Genomic DNA, 23,062 nt, shown 5'->3' on the forward strand with positions numbered 1-23,062 from the left:
ATTGTAAAAGCTACCAAAAAAAAGGAGAATAAACAAATGAAAAAGGGTGATAGGAAAAGAGATAAAACTATTATGAAGTTAAAATGTAGTATTTCTATTTTTGGGGGGTATATTATACACATATACACAACAGCATATAAGTTTATTATTATTTGGGTGAACAAAGCCAGAAAACAAACAAAGACTTAACAGCAATATTGCATGGTCTATAACATAGTATTAAAAAAGAAAAGAAGAAACAGTGTTGGTCAGGTTCAGTGAGAACCATTTCTTTATTAGCAAAGACACTACTTTTCCATAGATGCCTTCAGCATTTTTCTCTCTCACCCTTCTCCCTTTTTTTTTTTTTTTTTTTTTTTTTTGTAGACAGACATCATCTGATTATACCCTCTCTTAAAGACTCGTGAATCAAATGTTAAGGGGGAAGGCACTTTTTTTTTTTTTTAAAGGAGAGCACCTTTTAAAGCAGAAAAAGAAAATAGCCATGTTATGAGAAAAAATTATGGCATAGATAAATGAAGACATTGTAGAAATTTATAGAAATCCTAATGTCATGCACAGTGACTAAGCCTTATTGATTATTATAAGTAAGCTTCACCACTACTCATGGAGTTAGAGTCCTATATACTTTTGGCAGAGTGTTTATGTGAAAAATAAGATACAGCAATACAATAGTATACTATTTATCTACTGCTTCTGAAACTGTAACAACTCAGCAGGATTGCAGTGTACCACTACTGGACCCAGAAGAAAGAATGAAGAATATCTCTGTTCTGGAAATGCAGAAAAAAGTGTGATGTATTTTCAGAGGCAGCAGAAAATGCAGACAAATGCAGGGGTTGGGAAGGTCCCTGCCAAAACTTCATTTTAACAAGAACAAAGTAGTAGACTACCTCTGCACTGAGATAAGATGATAACACCACAAGCTGAAAGTGTTTGTGGCAAATGTCAAGTGTAAAATATTTATTTCCTTCCTCAAATAGTTCTGAGTTTTTATTCGCATTCTCTGTGTCCAAGATTTTATTTCTTTATTCTTGTAAGATAACTTCAGCTGGATTAAGTACAATGCCTGTTAATATTTTTCTTTATAACTTCTCATTTAATTTTTATTTTGCTTTTCTAGACTAGTAGTTCAAGAATATTTTCGGTGTTGAGCTACCCTATTGCACAGCCTCAGAAATCTGTTCTGCCTGCCCTTAAGTGAACAGTAGTACTTTCTTTAACCTGCTCCCTGCTCCTTTCCTTAAAGGTCATCAACTGTTTAGCATATCTAACAGGGACCAAAGGCTTAATCACCTTGATAATGGACCTAAACCCCAGTGAAACTAACTCTTTGTTGTTTTACAAACAAACCAAACAAAAATAAAAAGCAAGGGCGACCCTTGATTCAAACACATTTTGAGCTAATGTTTTGGATCACAATGTTCTGTTTTGGCAAAATTTATTGTTATTGTTCCTTTTAAATCTTTTGCCTCCCCAGCCTCTCTGGATAAATTTCAGGCCCTCAAGCATCAGCATCTGGATTATTCATGGAAATGTTCAGGCTTTAAATCTGGGCTGACATTCTTCCCTTTATTCTCAACTGCACCCAGGTTGGTCTCCAGAAATGTCAAAAAATGGGAGACTGGTTCTGATTATCTAGCACTTAATTTTTTCTTATCATTTCCTGTCTTGAGTCTGTCTGGATTCATCTTTAAAGGAAGAGATTTATGCAGTCTGCTGGATTTCAAGGAGCAACGAATGAAATGTGCCTTCTTACTTAATTTGTTTTAATGCACAGAAATCCTCGATTCTCTGCACCTTTTCCATACATTAATATTTTTATGAATGATTTAAAATACTTTTATATCAAGAGCAGAATTAAAATAATAGGAATTCCTATAAAACTCCTATATAAGAATCTCCAGGAACAGAGAGGGTTACATACTGATTCTACTATGCTTTTAAGACATTTAATGAAGTACACAGGTATTTAGTAGGAACAGTCCCATTTTATTGGGGTTTTTTTGCTATTAAAATAACAACTCCATAATATAAACCTCAGACAAACCTGCAGTGATAAACCTTTTATGTTTTGCCACTGTATTGCAAAAAAACCCCCCACCCAGTAGCATACTGCCTGTTATATGAGAAAATGTATGTGAAGAGACAAGTGTCCAACAGGGACTAGGCTTCTGCTGTTAAACTTCAAAAGAAACTTTAAATGCTTTGCCACGTAGTACATATTTTACGCGTATCAATTTTTGGTTGCTTTATGGTCTTTATTTTGCTGAAGTTCACATGTTGCTGAAACAGATTGTTCATATGAATAAAAAGAAACAGTCACTACAGTGATGATTATTTCCATAAGATAGCTTTAAGAATAATGCCATGTGTTGGAAAACATCTTTGGAAGTCAGATGATTCTACAGCTTTCCTTTATGATTGGTAGAGGGTAATAGGATGCTTGCCTTTATTTTCTTGGGTTTATTTCCCAAATTTGCATATTTTACATTGTATTCAATATGCATGAGTTTTTTATTATTTATTAATAATACAGTGTTTTTATTTTGTCTTTTATAGGGCTAAGAATTCATTAAGGAAAATTCTTGATACAGGGCAATACAATTCACATAGGAAAATTGTTTTCATTTACACAATTTCCTGTCTTAAATATGAATCTAACAGAAAGTAGGAACCTGATAGTAATTTGGATTTCTGTTTGGGCAATGTCTCAACTCTCTGCTCTGTTTGATGATGCAGTTGGTATTTTCACTAATTCCACTGAAACACAGGGGGACTCTACGTGTTCCCAAGTTTTCGATCCTCCCATGCATTCTGCACAGAACTGATCTATATGCATGTAGAATATAAGTATATTGTGCTGCTAGGAAATTCACCTTTCAAATCCTGAATTTCCTGGGTAGCTAAAATAGCTAAATAGCTAAAATAATTTTGCTATATAATTACTTGCATATTTTATCACCACAAAATGTTATCACAAAAATGTAAAGGAACTAAAATGGTGGGAAGAAAAACTGAGAAGCTGACTTCTTTGCCTTAAAGAGAGATTTGCTGTCTTGAGGAGCCTCAAAGCAGTGACTTCGTAACATTTATATAGTAATTTTTCCTCCCCTTTAAGCAACAATAGTTTGAAATTTTATATAAACACAAGCACAAGTGTTCTATGAAGATGCAAGAAAAGGCATGTGGCAGGCACTCCTAATTAGAAATAATGTGGAGTTTCATGCTTAAGTCATCTTAGGCCAGGAAACTCCCCAGTGAGTGTCCATATGACCAATTTCTCTAGCACAGCCATTTCCTTTGTAACCACATCATGTAAGTAGCCAGTGTCCTCCAAAATGACCACTTTGGGGGGTGACACGAAAGGGCTGGAGTACCTCTCCTCTGAGGACAGGCTGTGAGAGTTGGGATTGTTCAGCCTGGAGAAAAGGTGGCTCCGGGGAGATCTAATTGCGGCCTTCCAGTACTTGAAGGGGCCTACAGGAAAGATGGTGAGGGACTGTTTATCAGGGAGTGTAGTGACAGGACAAGGGGTAATGGGTTTAAGCTGAAGGAGGGTTAATTTAGATTAGATGTTAGGAAGAAATTTTTTACTGTTAGAGTGGTGAGGCACTGGAACAGGTTGCCCAGAGAGGTTGTGGATGCCTCATCCTTGGAAGTGTTTTCAAGGCCAGGTTGGATGAGGCTTTGGGCTGTGTTGGTTTTGCGTGGCAAGGTTTTGGTAGCGGGGGGGCTACAGGGGTGGCTTCTGTGAGAAGCTGCTAGAAGCTTCCCCTGTGTCTGACAGAGCCAATGCCAGCCGGCTCCAAGACGGACCCGCCGCTGGCCAAGGCCAAGCCAATCAGCGCCTCTGTGATAACATATTTAAGAAAGAGAAAAACAGTTAGAGAGCGCTTTTGCAGCCAGAGAGAGGAGTGAGAAGATGTAAGAACATCTGCAGACACCAAGGTCAGTGAAGAAGGAAGGGGAGGAGGTGCTCCAGGCGCTGGAGCAAGATTCCCCTGCAGCCCGTGGTGAAGACCATGGTGAAGCAGGCTGTCCCCCTGCAGCCCATGGAGGGAGGATGAGGGGGTGTAGCGATTCCACCTGCAGCCCGTGGAGGACCCCACGCCGGAGCAGGTGGAGGCACCTGAAGGAGGCTGTGACCCCGTGGGAAGCCCATGCTGGAGCAAGCTCCTGGCAGGACCTGTGGATCCGTGGAGAGAGGAGCCCAGGCCAGAGCAGGTTTGCTGACAGGACTTGTGACCCCGTGGGGGACCCACGCTGGAGCAGTCTGTTCCTGAAGGTCTGCACCCCATGGAGGAGACTCACGTTGGAGAAGGCCGTGAAGGACTGTCTCCCGTGAGAGGGACCCCACGCTGGAGCGGGGGAACAATGAGTCCTCCCCCTGAGGATGAAGAAGTGGCAGAAACACCGCGTGAGGAACTGACCATAACCCCCACTCCCTGTCCCCTTGTGCCGCTGGGGGGGGCGGAGATTGAAGCCGGGAGTGAAGTTGAGCCCAGGAAGATGGGAGGGGTGGGGGGAGGTGTTTTAAGATTTTGGTTTTATTTCTCATTCCTCTGCTCTGTTTTGCTTAGTAATAAATAAGATGAATTCCCTCTCTAAGTTCGGTCTGTTTTGCTCGTGATGATAATTAGAGAATGATCTCTCCCTGTCCTTATCTCGACCCGTACGTTTTCTTTTATTGTACCTTTTCTCCCCTGTCTAATGAAAGAGGGGAGTGATAGAGCGGCTCTGGTGGGCACCTGGCCCTCAGCCAGGGTCAACCCACCACAGGGCAATGTGGTCTAGTGGAGGGTATCCCTGCCTGCAGCAGGGGGGGTTGGAACTAGATGATCTTTGAGGTCCCTTCCAACCCAAACCATTCTGCTGGCGTGTCCCTAAGCAGGATGCTTTAGTGAGGTCCCTAGAGAATCCTGCTGTTCACTTCACACTCTCAGCCAGCCGAAGCTCCTGAGGGTGCTCTAAGAGCAGAGCAACTGTTTCACACCTTTTATACAGGAATGAAACAGCCCTTCTGTTTTTAATCGCAGCATTCTTGAAATGAAAATGTCAAGGTAGCACAATATACCGCTATCCTAACTCAGTAACACAGGTGATTTCATTCGTAAAAGGTCTAACTAACTACTGTTTATTCTGTGCTATAAAAACAAACCCAGTCTTCTATGTCTCTTTCTTACAGGCTACATAATAAAGCTCAAAGACATTATTCAATACCTCACCTGCTTTATTACATGGTATTTCCTGTGGAAGAACGCAAATGAATCAAGCTCAGAAAATAAGCATTGCCCTACTGCCTGGGGAGACACATAACATTTCCACAGATGACTTGATTATCAGCAAATTAGCACTGAAAGAACAAATGGCAGCAATTCAGGAGTTACTGAAAGAAGGTGTTTCCAGAAAATGCCATAAATGGAGAAGTAAAGGAAGGAAAAAAGCAAGTATTTGTCACCTATGCAACAATGGTTATCTTTGAATGAAAAATGACTGAAAGGAGCTGGGAGATTAGCAGCTGAATAGATTACAAGCTTTAGAAACAATCAATTTTTATACCGATTTTTTCAAGCAGAAAATGAAGGGAAGAAAGTTTGTTCCCCACAAATTCTACACTTACCATTATTTCATTTTCTGTTATCTGTTCTTGTCCAAAATAATGTTTGTTATGAAATTGTTTCAATTCTCCTAAAGATAAGTATGACAAGAAAACTTTCATCCACATTAAAGAAATAGTGATTCAGATGCCTAATGCTAGAAATGCTAAAATTTCACAGGTCTGATGTACATGAGGAGATAAAGAGGTTTCTACTGCTTTTATCAATTGTTTTTCCCAGAAATAAAAGGATAACTTCTTAAAAAGTGCTTATCCATGCAAGCCTTTATAACAAAATGCTACAGCTATCTCATTTTTAATAACATCCAAATGAAAAAAAAAAATATTTAAACAATACTTAAAACCAATAATTATTTTAAATAGCTCATGACTGGATATGAATGGATGTGAATACAAAACAGAGAATGTATTAGCAAATTGACAACTTCTTAAAATGTTTCTATCACTATTAACTGTTTTCACAGTAATCTTTCAAAGCAACTAGTGCCCAATAGGCTCCATAATGTTATTTCCTAGAACAGACTTCTGAAATATCAGCTCTTTGTTCACTAAGACAACCTTATAGCTCTATAGTATACCCTTAGCAATAGACTCTATAGCTGTTCTGAAGATCATGGTTTTGGGGAGAAGGGGCAGTGCACTGGTAAGTAGCTTTACAGAAACTGGAACACTGGTTGTTAGAGTTGGTTGGTGCTTTGAAGAGGTCTTTTGTTAACAAGCTCGCTCTTTCTCATTATCTTCAGGTTGCACAGGATCACGTCCAGGTGGGTTTTGAATATCTCCAGAGAAGGAGACTCCATAACCTCTCTGGGCAGCCTGTTCCAGTGCTCGGTCACCCTCAAAGTGAAGAAGTTTTTCCTCATATTGAGATGGAACCTCCTGTGTTCCAGTTTGTGCCTGTTGCCCCTTGTCCTGTCGTTGGGCACCACTGAAAAGAGTCTGGCCTCATCTTCTTGACATCTGCCCTTTAGATATTTTTAAGTGTTGATGAAATCCCCTCTCAGTCTTCTCTTCTCCAGGCTAAACAGACCCAGTTATCTCAGCCTTTCCTCATAAGAGAGATGCTCCTAGATGATCTCCAGAGGTCCCTTCCAACGCCTACCATTCTGTGATTCCTTGATTCCCTCTGGGTATAACTAAGGTGTATGTTAGGCTGTCATTTAATGACATTTTTAATCTATTAATAATCGTATAAAACCGCCACATTCCTTTACAATTACATGAAGTCCCCTAGAAGGTTTTGAGGTTGTTTTTAACTGATAAGCTACATAAATGACCAAAGTAGGAACAGAATGGATGGATCCCAATTCAGGATCTGATGTAGCAGAATGCCTACATCCTCAACATTAAGGACATGAATCACACAGATTTCTTACACTCTTACAGTTAAATACATGTAAAGCTTACATGTTCCACTGTATCTGGGACATCATTTCTAAATTAGATGAAAATGAAATATTTAAAAGTTGTATTAAAGGTCAGTTACACTGACACTTGCTTTTAAGGTGGTAAAATTCTACAAATCTGTTCAGGAGGGTAAGAAGGGCTAGCTGAAAATTGCTTCACCACTTCCTTGTGAACCCAGTTGCTGTTCCCTCAAAATTCTTCAGTTTCAAAAACACTTCATCAAATTAACCCACAATAAAATAAAAACCTGATATATAGTAACTGATAAAGCAAGATGGCATCAGATTGGAGATATTTGAGACATCTTCAAAAACTTATCCATAATTTTGTGAACTAAGAAGGAAAAAGTAGGGATGGTATGCTAAGTCCAGGTGACTGTGCAGATAATGTGATTACTCACAGACACAGGTAACGAGTTACACTTCACAAGGTTTGCCCAGTATCATATCAAAGTGCAAGATTATATCCATGAGTGAAAGTGCAGAGAAGAACGTTTAAGTTAATTCAGATAATTTCTTTCTGCATTGCACACCAAAATAACACTTCTATTGAATTTTATTGTACTAAATAAACTGTATGAGAATGGCTAGCTATAGCCTACACACAACTTTAAAATTGCTATAATGGCAACTAGTGTATCAAAGTCAATATAAAAAATTATTTAGCTTCCAGCTAAATCCTTGTTTGTTCTTAACCACTCTACTGTGCTCTTAATTTTTAAAGTCATCCAGTAAAAACACATTCTAAATTTGAAGGAAAAACTTACTACTTTTTTCAATTGTAACCCAAAAGCTAGAGAATTCATGTGAAAGTTTTACATACACAAATGAATTTTGTGGGAAATTAATAAGTATCTCATGAGTTTAGACATTGGCTGTGGTTTATGACATCAAATTAGTTACTGAAGTTTATATATATCTCTAAACACATTATTTTTTTCTGCTCAGAGTCCTACAAGGTTATGAATCGTTTTGAAGGAGGACAAAATGGGTGAAAGAACACTTGAATTCTGGAAAAAACAGAGGATATGGGGTAACAGTATCATAGAACCATAGAATGGTTTGGGTTGGAAGGGACCTTAAAGATCATCTAGTTCCAACCCCCCTGCCATGGGCAGGGACACCCTCTACTACACCAGGTTGCTCAACCTGTTCTTCTTTCTAGGTACCTCAAACTGACACTTGAATGTGTTGATGAATGCACAGTCGCCCTTCCTCACCCACACCTCTATATGCGATTCCCAGTTCCTCATCAGACTTTTTTTAAGAATCATACATACACAGTATAAACATTATTAAGGAGATAAATAGATGTATGACCTATTGGACAAATGAGATTGTATGCTTCTAAATATGGCTGAAATTACAGAAATTGGGCTAATTACATTCATTTTCAAACACAAACACATAAAGACAAAAAAAAAAAAAAGAATTGTCAGAGATGAATGATACTAGTCAGTGACTCAAGTTAGAAATGTTAAGTTAGGAACAATGTCTAGAAAAGCTGCTAGTAAAAGAAACTTCTAATGTTGGGGGTTATATTATCAAGTATTGCTCAACAAATCAGGAATTCAACAAGTGTATCTCAGGGAACAAACGTACCAATGTGTCCGGGTGGGACTGTTGCAAGATAAATGCCTGTAACAGACTCCCATTTTACTCCTGGTTTTGCAGCTTTTTCAAAGGACTTGACCTTTAAGTAATGTACAGAATATACACAGGCAACATATCAAATTAAACAGATTTCCTGGTTTTAACACATGATGTTTAAATATTATTTTTATTGAACAATTTATAAAACTTTTACGGAATACTAAAAATTTTGGAGACTTCAGAAATGTTAATCTTACAATTAAGAGTCAGGGACGTACTTTCTTTGCACATGCAAGACAGTGATATTCCAAACCTATCACTATGAACTTTACAGTAATAGACAACCATCTGCCTGCATGCTAAAGCAGAAGCATTAAGTTTTTTCCACTTGTGTGTAGGGTTTTCACAATGAAGCAGATAAAATAGCTACGCTAACAAAGAATTGTTTCACGGAGGAAAGAACAACACATTTCGTATTGAAGTTAAAAAGCTTATTTACCCAGAAAGAAAAAGAAAAAAAGATAGCTCAGAGTACACTATCTACCCTTTACTGTATTCCCTATCTACACAATCCTTCCTTTCTATTGTTTGATCTAGCACTCACTGCTCAGTAATAAAGATTAAATTTATACTGGCAGCAAATTTTCTACACTGCATTTAAAGTTGGAGTTTTGAAAATAAAGCTTGTAGCAATTTCTCATTCCCAGATAACTTTGGTAATTTGTAGGAAAAAGAAAAAAAGGAAATACTGAAAGCAGTATTAAAGGTAACTGAGGCTTCAGACAGTTGCACATATATGCTTTAGACTAAATCCTCACTTTGTACACTTCAGCATATATCCAGTGTTCATACCTTCAGTTTGACTTCACCAAATATACTTGTTCATATCCATAATTTTCTATTTCCTTGGAAAAATGGAGATAGATTTCCACTTTTCAAAATTGTCATTTAAGGACATTTTGGATTTCAGAGGTATCTGATTGTTTAGAGTAAATACACTATGTATTTAAATAAACTGGCCTGGCCCTAATATATCCATAATGACACTTACGGCTTGAACATATTTCTCGTAAGGGCAGAACAAGCCGCTCGAGTTTATTAGTTAAGATGCAGTCTAGTGTATATATATAATAAGATGCTATCAAGTTGAACCACATAACTGAGATAATGACATTCACTTGCTTTCACTCTATAAGATGGTCTTATATGTTGTCAGAAATATACACTAAGAAACTCAATGGTGTATCTTAACCTAGATATGAAATAAGCAAATGCACACATTCTAATGAAGCCGAGATATCTACACAGGCTTTGTATGTCAGACCTCGTGGTATGCCATGTTGACTGTTACCAAGCCAGTTGAATGTATGATATATTTTCTTCCTGAAGTTTAGTTAATTGTAGGTACAGGGTAGATCACTAAGATGATTAATAAGTATATATTACTGAAATGTACAGGTATACATTACAGTATGATTAAAAAAGATCACAGCTATCTTTAAGGAGTCAGGAGACAATTTCCTTGACTGGAACAAACTTTCTGGATTGCATAAATGATAATTTACTTTCTCCTTTGCAAGGTCTATAGTAAATAATCATAAAATGATTACAGGTGCCCTTACCTCCTTGTAAGTATGAGTTCTCCTCAGACTTCTTGAAGAACTGGTCCCCGAATAACAAAGGTTTGTAGTGACAGTTCAGTTGGGTAATTTCTGGTCCCATTACACTAAATTATCAATCTCGTTGAAACTTTAGGATTAAATAAAATCACTTTATGCTTCAGTTACTTTTCAGCCACTAAACGCAGGATACATCAAATCAGTTCCTGATCTTTATACACATGCAATGTGTCAGCACACGCCCTGGGTTGTAGCTGCCCCAGCGAGCTGCCGATGAGCCTGCCACATACCGCAGCCCTGGCTGACCCGGGGGGTTTAAGCATGAAGGAGGAGGCTGTTCCCTGTATTGACGGTGGGGTTGTAGAGGGTAAATGCAGAGCTCGGTGAAAAGAGGAACTCTTCAATTCATCTTCTCCATACAAAGGGAAAAAAGAAGAGAAATGTTCTTCTTCCCGTAGCAGAACTATTAAAAGACATTCTATGCAGAAAAATGGATTCCTCTTAAAATCTCATCATCAAGCATGCCTGCAAGCTTCAACAAAGCAAATGGTATCTCTTCCAATTTTAGAAAAAAAAAAAAAGGAAACTAGACATTCAACCATTAAAAGGATGATATGATTATACAGCTGAGGTTATATTCTTAAAAGAAGCTACTCATTTTAGGGTTTTTTTTAAGCTTGTATTCTGATTTTATTGAATGGAATAGTTACCAGTGTGTATAACATAGGATGCTTCAGTCCAAATCATCAGAGATTTGGTTACAACCACAACTTATTGTAATAGTCCCCTACTTTTAATTTGCTATTCAGGTATTCAGGTAGTCATATTTCAGTCATATTTTCACACACGATTTTTGAAACAGTCACAGAAAGAGAGAGAAGTGGACCCCTTCACCTACACAGGTAAGATAAACATGTGACATTCCCTTGGAAAGGTAGTTGGAAGACAGTCAGCTCATGCCATTGTATGAACTCAGCACGTCTGTACTGGTTAAGCTTCAAACAAGAAAAAAATATGTAGGATGATGTATTTTTGAATGAGCAACTCAAAAATAGTTGTTTCAGTCAATGGACCAGAAGGTACTTCTATCAAAGTCTGTGTCTGGGAGGTAAATACTCAGTCCAGCTAATATGATTCAAACATAGATTATGTCATTTTTCATTAAAAACACCAAACTGTGGAAGACCTCTAGAGACTGACAGATGAACTGGAAGGTAAAACTAGGTCAGAAGAAGGCAACAGTCAGACACTGGTAGAAGGCACCAGTGGAGTCCAGACAAGGTGTCGCCCAACAGAGTGATTGTGCATATACACTGATACTACCTATTACCACAGGATGTCTATCAAACTCCCACTTAAATTTAACATTGCTTACTCCTGGCATAACCCTCGGGAAAAGCCCAAACCTGGTCCCATCCAAAATACTGCAGATGATGCTGATACAAAGGATGCCAACTACATTCTTTGGAACCCAGAAGGGAATTCTGGCACATAAAATGTATGTAAATAAACAAAACACTTTACTGAAATACTGAAAATACTTCATTGAAAAACACACTAAATGGTAACTAAATCTGCTATCTTTGAAAGAAAGCTGCTTTTTTGGTTACACTATATTATGGATTATGGTGCAGTTTGCAGAGCTGCCATGTATTGAAAGCAAGTGCAAGTAGTATGCTCAGATACCAAATACATAGAAGACATTCACAGAATTCAATTTTAACACAGACAATATGAAAATATATTATTTAATTTATTATAAATTTGGGAAAAGCTGAAAGGTAAAATATTCTCTGATATCTAAGTAACACACAACTATTATTTTTTTTTTTTAGCTCACAGTCATTGATATATAGTGAGTGTAATGACCTACTTTCAGACAGTAATACAAGGTGATGTTAGCTCAGATATACCAGCAGTCTGGCAAGGACATCTTTAACTCTAGTTGCCTGTATTTCATACCATAGGAAGTTCATCAGGAGGATATTACAGTTATACAACCATAATCTAGATGATTATTTTGTTCTTTTCCTGTATATGAGTAATGCCCTTTAATACTATGAAAATTATCCACTGCCATTCATAGCGCACTGTACCTTAAAAGCTAAAACAGTTTTTGAAGCCAGCTGTAAACTCTGTCATGACAAAGAACTTTCTGAAAAGCAGTAATGAAAAATAATTACAATTATAAAACAGAAACCCTAGCAGTTATTGATCAGTTTGTCTGAGAGCCTTGATTCTTCTTACAAAGAAACCAAAATTGTTCAGAGAATTAATTTTTATGCAAATGTTAATTAAATTATGTTCATTTGACTAATTTGTGCATTACAAGCAACAGTAATACAATAGAAGTATAAATGAGCTACACAGAGAAAAAAGCCTTTTTCAATAAAGGACCAGGCAGTGGCAAAAAAAGAACAATCTGTAGAAAAGGAAAACACATCATCTTTTGAGGAAACCTCCTTATTTTCCTAAGTCAACTTTCTTCTTTCCCAGAAATACTAGGTTGCATAACACACATTAACACTGTGCACAACAATTTGCACAAATAACACTTTTTTTTTCATTAACTCAAGCCTGCAACACTTACTGTTGTGCCTAACTTATACCACACATCTTACCCTCCAATTATTCTAAATACTTCAATGAATCTACTCCTGAGTTACCAACAGTAACTGAAATGGAAAGCAGAGAAACATGGTGATCATCATTACCTCTTCCCCTTTTCCTGCTCCAAAGAAGCATAAGATTCGCATTTCCCAACTAATAGAGAAAGAATGAACCATGACTACCTTTTTCGCAGAACCGACCAGTGAAGTGTAGCGGGCAGTCGCACCAAAATGAGCTGGCCCCAGTAGGGAGAGAGAGGGGATGACAGGTCCCTCCGTTATGGCACATTCCTTCCTGGCATACAGATGGCGGTTCAGGGGAAATCTGAGAGGGCACAGCAGGCTCAGGCAGCTCAGGCACATCAGAAGAAACCATAGGGAATGCTGTTGACAGATGTGTGGGTACAGGAATCCTGAAAGGATAGAGACACCACATCACAACAAAAAAACATGAGACCTAAATTATTCCATTACACTTCAGGTTCATTTACAAACAGTAGGGTTTTTTGTTGTTTAGAAATTCACATTATATTTAAGAAAACTTGAGTACATTAATAATTCCCAAATTAAGTTTCCATCCTGAAGTCTAGCAAAAAGTTAATGAAGGTATTTTCCCTGTGAGGGAGCAAGAAATAACCTCCATGCATGTAGCACAGTTTGCACGTGCTCTCATAATTCCTTTTCGGTGGATGCCAACAATGGAGTGACAAATAAATACAGGCCTGTACTATTAAATATTTTATTGCTTGAAGTTACCAAATCTCATAAGGCTGTTCTAGGAAAATGCTGTAGTACAGCAATACAGCATCTTTTAATTCATAGAAATAGCTATATGGGGGAGGAAGGGAGAAAGAGAGATAGACGTTTTTTTCATTTTTCCACATAAATTTTCTTGTTTAGAATGACATTATCTCTCTCTCCTAAATTTTTGAGTTCTCACAGTAATTATTAGACTGATATGTTAATCATTTTCCTCCTTTTAAATTATTTCCTATCTTAAAGTTGCTGGAAATTAGCAATTTCCAGTTAGTAATACCACCTGTTTGTCCTAATTATAAAATCTGTTTATTAATGCTTTTTATTTTATTCAGAGAGCAAACTTGTGACTCATTAAAACCATACAAATTTAAGGCTACTGATTTGCTAACCAAAACAACCTACGTGCATCACACAAATTATTACGATGAAGTCAAAGCAAAAGGAATCAAAAGTCACAAGAAGATTTATGGCTATTTAATAAGCTTGCATAATTAAAAAAATAATTAGTTGTCACTAAATTTTGCTTAAGACCCAGACATTCTTCTTTCATTTTATGAAGTTCAAGAGGTTATACTTTTTTCCAGAAAGCAACTTTTAATTCTGAAATTTGGCAATAGTCTAATTTCATCTAGTAAAATATCTTACTATTTTTACTTCATTAGTAATTTAGACTTTCTGAATGTTTCTCTTATGTCTTACTGTTGTGCAAAAAAAAAAAAAAAAAAAAAAAATCGTATTGGAGAAAGGGAAACTAGGTTGAACTGAAATGTCACTAACATTTTGGCCAAAACAGAACATAGAAATTATATACTTCATACAATGGTTTGTGGGCATCACAGCCAGTGAAAGTCAGCATTTCTGGCAATGTGTTAAACATGAACAGCCAAATTATTTTTTATTTTGGTAAAAACAGTGGTATAAACCTGCTTTACAAAGAATAAAAGCAGTGAAAATGGTGTGATGGGACCCCTTCAGTGTGACTTTGCATTCTCCACTTTAGGTATCTGTCTTCTTAAATGTAGCTTCCAAATTTTTTACATAACCTGTTTAGTCATGTCAACCCAAAAACTGATTTTAATAATTTACATTTTTTAAACCATGTTTTATAAAGTACTAATAAGCTTCATAATATTGTGGGGAAAAAAAATAAATATAACACATCCCAGTTAAGTATGGCGTGTGAAACTCTCACTAAATGAGAAAATGAAAAATCAGTTCTCTGAATCAGCACTACAGCACGTGCAAAACCTGCACGAAGACAATGATACATGCTGAGAGGCAGGTAGGAAGGAAAAGAAATTGGTCAGAGGAAGGACAGAAATAATTCAGGATAAAGTAAATATCTAAGGGGACCCAGAGAAAGGCACAGAAACTGGGAAAGGACCAGAGCCCTGGGAAAGAGGAAAAGGGACACAGGGCTCATGTGACAGCTAAGAGGAGAAGTGCAGAGCAATAATGGTAAGGGGACCATTAGAGGGGGATACTGAAGCAAGGATGCAGACTGTGACCAAGATATAAGATAGCCAAAACACTCACTATGGTGGTTAGAAATGGGGATACAGGGATTTCAAGGCAGTTAAAAGCCATCCACTTTCTATAAGAAAAGCATCCAGAAAGATGGCAGACAAAAAGGCTGAAAACAAATCCCTAAAAGATTTTGGAGGCTGAGGACTGGCTGATAAGAGGCTTTTTAAGATTTTTAAGAAAATAAGTGACTTCCTGTTTGTTTCCATTTGCATGAATAGAAAAACAATATTTCCATTTCTATGAATAGAATTACAACAAAGAAATTACTAGGTTTATAACCATTCTTTTCTCATAAGAGAAATAGCTAACATGATCTTCATACGGGCTATTCCATCCAGAGCAGCATTAAGTGTGCACTAACGTGTGTGTTATCTTCTACCAGGCTAGTACAGCAAATTAAAAATGCTTAGTCACCTGCTGCTGCTATTACAACCATGGGTTAAAAAAAAAATAAAATCTTCATTTTCTCCTCAAACATAAACTAAATGTTTGAGAAACTCTGAACTAATATTAGGCTTATATAAAGAATCAGAATTGACAGGAGAAATTTATTGGGAGCTCTTACTGGGATTCGGGGTTGATTTTTCTGTTCCTCCTGAAAAAAAAATCAACAACAAAAACTAAATAAAACTTGGGGAAGAATCAGGGCATAAACTAAGCTCTCACTACTAGCTATTAGCAACCATTTCTCTGGTGACAGATAATCCTATAGATGATCATTGCCAAATTTATTCTTCTGAATCTGGTCACAGAGACCGTCGGGGGTGAAATACTGAATGAGAAGGGTATCTGCCTGACTGGGAGGTTGTGCATTCCTGCATCCACTGGAAGCACTGATTTCCAGCTGTGGAAGTTTCACATCCCCTTTCTGGCAGGAAGCTACTGTTTTTCTCTAAAATAGAATCACAGGAGTGTGCTTCAAATGAAATTTTATGAGCGCAAGTAACGCATCCTCGCTTCATTTTTTGGTTGACATTCTAATCCGCGGAGAAGAAAGAAAGAAAAGCTCCTTGGCAGGTTGATTTCTCCCCGGTTCATTTGCCAGGCTTTTGCGGGGTGTCAGCCTTTGCAGTGTTGTTCTGGATGTTTTGCTTCTAGATGGAGCCTGACTGCCTACGTGCCAGCACCGCTTCCAGGCGCCCTGCAGCTCGCTGCCTTACTGCAAAAGCGGAGAAGAGTTTGCCTGGGCTGGTTGGTGGGGCAAACGTCTGCAGCTGCACTCACAAGCCTTTCAAGCTGCTGCTGTGAATAAGTAATGACCTCGGCTCAACGCAGTTTAACTAAAACATTTATTTGAATAAAGAGCCGGGAAGTGTTTAAAGTAATTTAGTAATTGGGGCATTAGAAGTTTTGCAAAGTGTAACAAAAATTAAATCAGGCAAAACCTGATTCTCTGATGCTACACAAGGCCACAATTTTTCTGGGTTTTTTTCTTTTCAATTTCCCAGCCTGTCACTGCCCCTCATGTCAATAACGCACATGAAGATCTTCTAACTTGCTGCCAGCATCAACACATTGTTTTTTACCTTAAGATGAGCTCAAACAGCTGAGTTTTAGAGGCCTGTAACCTTGTTTCATAGCTGAGTGCATGTAAGTTTGAAATGTTTGTCTAAATATAGATGTTAGTGCAATTTGAAGTCTTGTTTATTTTATATTACATTCTTTACCACTCAGGAAGATGTACGATCAGCTGAATGGCAGGAAGATAGTGCTTAGGGATCATATCCAGTGTTATGTTGTTAAACCAAAAGCACGCATACCCTAACCAACCGTGCTTCCCACTCCCCTATGCTTCCATGTGAAAGGACATGGGGCAATGGACATTTCTTGAAACACAAGAAATTCCATGTAAATATAAAAAGACAACTTTTTTTTCTTTTTTCTTTTCATAGGGGTGATCTATCTGTATAATGGACTTCAAACTGAGACTTGCCCCCAGAGTAATTCACTGTCAGGCTGATGGCAGCCATGTCTGCAGAAGCACTCTGACATTTTTCCTGAAGCAGGTTGATGAGACTTGCAATGGCATGGGAGTCCCAATGATATGATAACATCTCCACTGCCTATATCTTCTGGTACTCATGCACTTAACATTTTATTACTGAAGTAATGGATTTAGCCTTATCTGATATGAGTGAGATAAGGAAGTTTGTATTTTTAGCCTGTCAATAAAGTATTTTGTGCTGGAAAGCAACTGCTTTTATTTGCAATTTTCCTTGGTGGAAAAGTGTGTACATGCCATTTTTCTTGGGCTATGACAGGCTATTATTTTAAGCAAATGTTTTAGATTTTGAAGCCAAAAGAAAGATTTTTCAAGGGCATTAGCATGCATGGTAGAATATAATTTCAAAACCTTATGAAACTGAAAACAACTGCATTTCATGGAAATGTTGGTTTAAACAGGAATAAAAACCTAGTACCTTGCATGTAATTTGGCAAGAATGAACAAAGTTTTTCACAGACTGTTTATTTCACTGTTCACAACCAAGTCAAGAAGAATACTTTAAATGGCATTTCACTGATTTCAATGAATCCACAGAACAGTATACCTGCACACTTACCCTACTGGAGAAACCACTTACATCACTTGACATGTAACTGAGAAAACAATTTAAAAGATTATCAGAGAGGGATTATTTTGGTTCAGCTGTTTATATTGAATCTTGTTTCCTCATCCATCCCAGTCATTTGATTTGGAAGAATCAGGTGTCTGTTTTTGTAATAGAGATGACTTATGATCAGGCCTATCTCTTTAAAAAACTAAATTCTCAATGTATGTTCCAGGCTATGAGCCCACCTTCTCTCTCCTACTATGCACAACATTTGGTAGCAGAACTCAGTGATACCGTAGTTGCAGCTTTCCATTTAAAAATTTGCAGTTGGTATAACATCATTTGCAACTGCTTTTGCACACACAGCATCTCATTTAATGGTGCAAACTCTTAGCAATGCAAATAATATATTTGATATACAACGCAGCCAAGGATGTGAGAATGCAATTAACAGATATACTGAGGTTTAGGAAAGCTTTGTTTACAAATCCAAAGAAAAAAAAGAAAAAATTATGAACTCCAGGATGCATAGCAGTGCCAGATATGGGAAGAAATGTCAGGTATGGAAAGAGAGGTGAAAGGGGAAAGAGGAAGAGAAAACACATGTGCTAAGAGACATTCCTGTTCTGTGTGCTTGAAAACATGTAGATTCCATAGACTTTACAAAAGATAAATAAATTAATGTGACACAGAATTTAAAGCAACAATTCTTTATGTCGAAAGTTTAATAGGAAAAGCCTTCCTAAACAAGACATTAAAGTGAGTTTTCCTTAGGTGAAATTTGAAAAAAAACTAACCCCAAGCCCTCTTAGTCCCTAAGTTTAGGACATAGCAGATAATACTTTGGCTAGAACTGAATTTCTGTACCAAATCCAGTCCTCTTTCTACTTGGTTTGATTGCAGAAGCAAATGAGCATTGCATCTCTCAGGTGTTCATACTGATCTTTACTTGGCTTGATTTTGCTGTTTCGTAGCCTTCCCCACCCTCCCTTTTAAGCCACTCTTGACTTTCTGTCATCCAAACATTAAACTCAAAAAAGAACAGCAATCAAAACTACTGAGCACTGAGTGGACCAATGTGCAAATCTTAAACTTTCTGAAGTTTAAGCAAATCTCAAATCTGTCTGAACTTCAGGTCTCTGTTTTACATTTAGTCAATAGTCACAGTTAGAAAATCTCTTCCCAGTTTCCTCTTAACTGTTGTTTAGATAAACAGCACTTGAAATGCCCATGTACTGCATTTTTCTGATGATTTATGCAACTACTTTTGTTTCTTGAAACTAGTGGTTTTGAATGGGAAAAATACTTTCATTGCCTCCTTGAAAATTCTCTCAGGAGATCAGAAATGTTGGGGTTTTTTTTAAACATAGAACTGTAGTTGTCCTTCTGAAAAGCCTCTTTAGGATTAGAATATCACCATTCTGTCCCAGTCCTAAATGGATGAGTAAATTGTACTGGGTAGATTGAGTTCCTGTTACAGAGATGCTGGGAGAGCTATCTAACATTTCACAATTCCAGAACGGAACCACTACTGTTTACCAAAGTTTCTCTCTCGCTTCAAGAGCTATAGACATTCTTCTATCTCAGTGATACCATCCACAATTTAGACCCCCCAAGTGGAAGATCTACCTATGGCATATTATTGTAGCACAATGTGTTTGTGAGGGATAAAGGAGAATCACTTCCAGATTCTGGATATAAAATTGATTTCCTATGTAATGATTCATCTCAGGCAGGACTTCTGCATTGTAATTCTTGGGACTATAGTAGCCAAACTTTTGGTCTTCCCCCACAGTGAAGATTCTCCTGATGGCTAGGGTCCTGCCTTGCCAAGAAAGAAAATGAAGTACTTCAAGAGGTATATTAAAAAAAAAAAAAAAAAAAACCAACACTGGAAAATGGAAAGTCTGTAGTCAGATGAATATTCTAACCCAAGGATGGGGAACCATATGCAAACACTTTTCCTTTCTCCACTCAACCCAATGAATGCATGTTCCATGCAAGACAGACCAGACCAAGGGTCTGCATTTGGGGAGTTCTTACAGCACTCCTGGTAGCAGACTGGCAAGTTTATAAATCCATCAAGCTGAAGACACAACTGAAGTCAAGTATCTGATAAACCAGAACAGTGCTCTTACCATTGATCTGAAGAATAAAACAGGATAGCAGATATGTACGACCATTAGCTGATTAGTATTCAAGGTTCACCTCCTCCAAGCTCAGGAGCCATACATCCCAACAAAGAAAAAGTCAAGCAAAAGTGCCAGGAGGCCTGCATGGATGAACAAGGAGCTCCTAGACAAACTCAAATACAAAGAGGAAGCCCACAGTGTCTGGAAGCAAGGGAAGGTAGCCTGGGTGGAACACAGAAAAATTGTTCAAGCAGCCAGGGATCAGGTAAGGAAAGCCAAAGCCCTGCTAGAATTACATCTGGCCAGGGATGTCAAGGGCAACAAGAAAAGCTTCTATGAGTACATCAGCGACAAAAGGAAGACAAGGGAAAATGTGGGACTTCTCTGGAAGGAAACGAGAGACCTAGTTACCTGGGATATGAAGAAGGCTGAGGTACTCAACTACTTCTTTGCCTCGGTCTTCCCTGGCAAGGGCTCTAGCCACACCGCCCAGGTCACAGAAGGCAAAGGCAGGGACTGGGGGAATGAAGAACACCCTACTGTGAGAGAAGATCAGATTCAGGACCATCTGAGGAACCTGAAGGTACACAAGTCCATGGGACCTGATGAGTTGCATCCTCGGGTCTTGAGGGAACGGGCTGATGAAGTTGCTAAGCCACTACCCATCATATTTGAGAGTCCACGGCAGTCCAGTGAAGTTCTCACTGACTGGAAGAGGGGGAACATAACGCCCATTTTGAAGAAGGGTAAAAAGGAAGACCCAGGGAACTACAGGCCGGTCAGTCTCACCTCTGTGCCTGGCAAGTTCATGGAACAGACCGTCCTGGAGACTATGCTCAGGCACATGGAAAATAAGGAGGTGACTGGTGACAGCCAACACGGCTTCACTAGGGGCAAATTGTGCCTGACAAACTTGGTGGCCTTCTATGATGGGGTGACAGTGTTGGTGGATAAGGGAAGGGCAGCTGACATCATCTACCTGGACTTGTGCAAGGCATGTGACACTGTCCCGTACGACATCCTTGTCTCTAAATTGGAGAGACATGGATTCGATGGATGGACCACTCAGTAGATAAGGAATTGGCTGGATGGTCGAACTCAAAGAGTTGTGGTCAATGGCTCAATATCCAAGCGGAGAACGGTGACGAGTGGCCTTCCTCAGGGGTCGGTACTGGGACCGGCAGTGTTTAACATCTTTGTCGGCGACACGGACAGTGGAATCGAGTGCACCCTCAGCAAGTTTGCCGATGACACCAAGCTGTGTGGTGTGGTCGACACGCTGGAGGGAAGGGATGCCATCCAGAGGGACCTGGACAGGCTGGAGAGGTGGGACCGTGTGAACCACAAGTTCAACAAGGCCAAGGGCAAAGTCCTGCACGTGGGTCGGTGCAATCCCAAGCACGACTATAGGCTGGGTGAGGAATGGATTGAAAGCAGCGCTGAGGAGAAGGACTTGGGGGTGTTGGTGGATGAGAAGCTCAAAATGAGCTGGCAATGTGTGCTTGCAGTACAGAAAGCCAACCATACTTGGCTGCATCAAAAGAGGTGTGACCAGCAGGTCGAGAGAGGTGATCCTGCCCCTCTACTCTGCTCTAGTGAGACCCCACCTGGAGTACTGCCTCCAGCTCTGGGGGCCCCAGTACAAGAGAGACATGGACCTATTGGAGAGAGTCCAGAGGAGCAAGGCCACGAAGCTGATCAGAGGGCTGGAGCACCTCTCCTGTGAGGACAGGCTGAGAGAATTGGGATTGTTCAGCTTAGAGAAGAGAAGGCTCTAAGGAGACGTTATAGCAGCCTTCCAGTACCTGAAGGGGGCCTACAAGAAAGCTGGAGAGGGACTGCATACAAGGCATGTGCAAGGCATGTAGTGCAAGGCATATAGTACAAGACTCTTTACAAGGGCATGTAGTGGTAGGACAAGGGGTAATGGTTTTAAACTGAAAGAGGGTAGATTTAGATATTAGGAAGAAATTCTTTACTGTGAGGGTGGTGAGGCACTGGAACAGGTTGCCCAGAGAAGCTGTGGATGCCCCCGCCCTGGAAGTGTTCAAGGCCAGGTTGGATGGGGCTTTGGGCAACGTGGTCTAGTGGAGGGTGTCCTTGCCCATGGCAGGAGATTTGGAACTGGATGATCTTTAAGGTCCCTTCCAACCCAAACCATTCTATGATTTTGTGATTAGATATGTCTTGTATAGTCCCATAATTTCTTCTGGGCATACCTAGTAGATCTTGCCTTCTGTGAGACAAACTTTTGAAGGACAAGTAGAGTCATTCTCAGACCCTAAAAGGAGTGAGGGGGAGTCTCAATATAATTAAGATGCTTCCGGAAATGCATGGAAAGACACACTTTGCAGGCTGGAACTTCATTGCACCCTGATTACATTACAGAAAAAATGCCGTTTTGAGAGTACATACTTTGCGTTTTGGTGCCTCATGTAAGAATAGTTTAGGCGCCTAAATAATTTTCACAGGTCCTTAATCGTTTTCTGCATTTGTTTGCCCATGTGCTGACAAAAGCTCTTGCCCACATAATAGAAGTAAGGGAGGCCTACATTGCTTTATAAATGTTAATTAAGATTGCTGGATAGAAAGCATTTTGCTATTCAAAGACTGTGTGACTGGAGAGAGATGGGAATATAGAAAGGCCTTCTGTATCATACACTATTGAAATTACCATGAGAGCTGGCCTGCAAGCAAGATGAGACAGACATGTAGAAATTATTAGTACAGAAAGAGTTAAAAATGCAGAGCACTGTTATGTATTATCTAGTCTTTCTTCCAGACTTAATTTCTAATTATATCTTAATTCTGGAGAATGGCTGGCATGCATAAACACAAACATCATTTATTCATTAGTAATCTGGCATTTAATTAAAATATTACTGCTTTCTTATTGAGTGCATAAGGAAGAACGTTGTAAATATGACAGGTCAGAAAATCCCCGTGATATTAACAGATAGAGTTAAAAAATATACTACTGAAAACTTCCTAAATAGTATTTTACAAGGTAATCGATAAGCAATTAAAATAATAGGCCTTTATGTATTTTTTTTCTATGAGGAATAAATGATTTTATAGTCAGTAAAGGACATGACACATATGAGAGAGTAAACAACAGCCCATCATGGATCTAGGTACTATAGTTTACTTAAGAGGCGATGATATCAGAGCTGTTACCCTGCTTGATTATCGCACACTCTCCCTCATGCCCTCACTCGACCCCATGTCCTGTTATGTTTACTAGG

General features: G+C 38.8%; 1 protein-coding gene across 1 annotated transcript in view; it reads right to left on the reverse strand.

Moving 5' to 3' along the window:
* Positions 1-23,062, reverse strand: part of EYS (eyes shut homolog) — a 906,089-nt gene that overhangs the window by 208,531 nt on the left and 674,496 nt on the right. The window contains 1 exon segment of the mRNA XM_075747398.1: positions 13,031-13,260. Within this exon segment, the coding sequence (XP_075603513.1) occupies positions 13,031-13,260 (230 nt within the window).

The sequence above is a fragment of the Balearica regulorum genome, chromosome 3 (genome assembly GCF_011004875.1).
Source record: "Balearica regulorum gibbericeps isolate bBalReg1 chromosome 3, bBalReg1.pri, whole genome shotgun sequence".
Taxonomy (NCBI): domain Eukaryota; kingdom Metazoa; phylum Chordata; class Aves; order Gruiformes; family Gruidae; genus Balearica; species Balearica regulorum.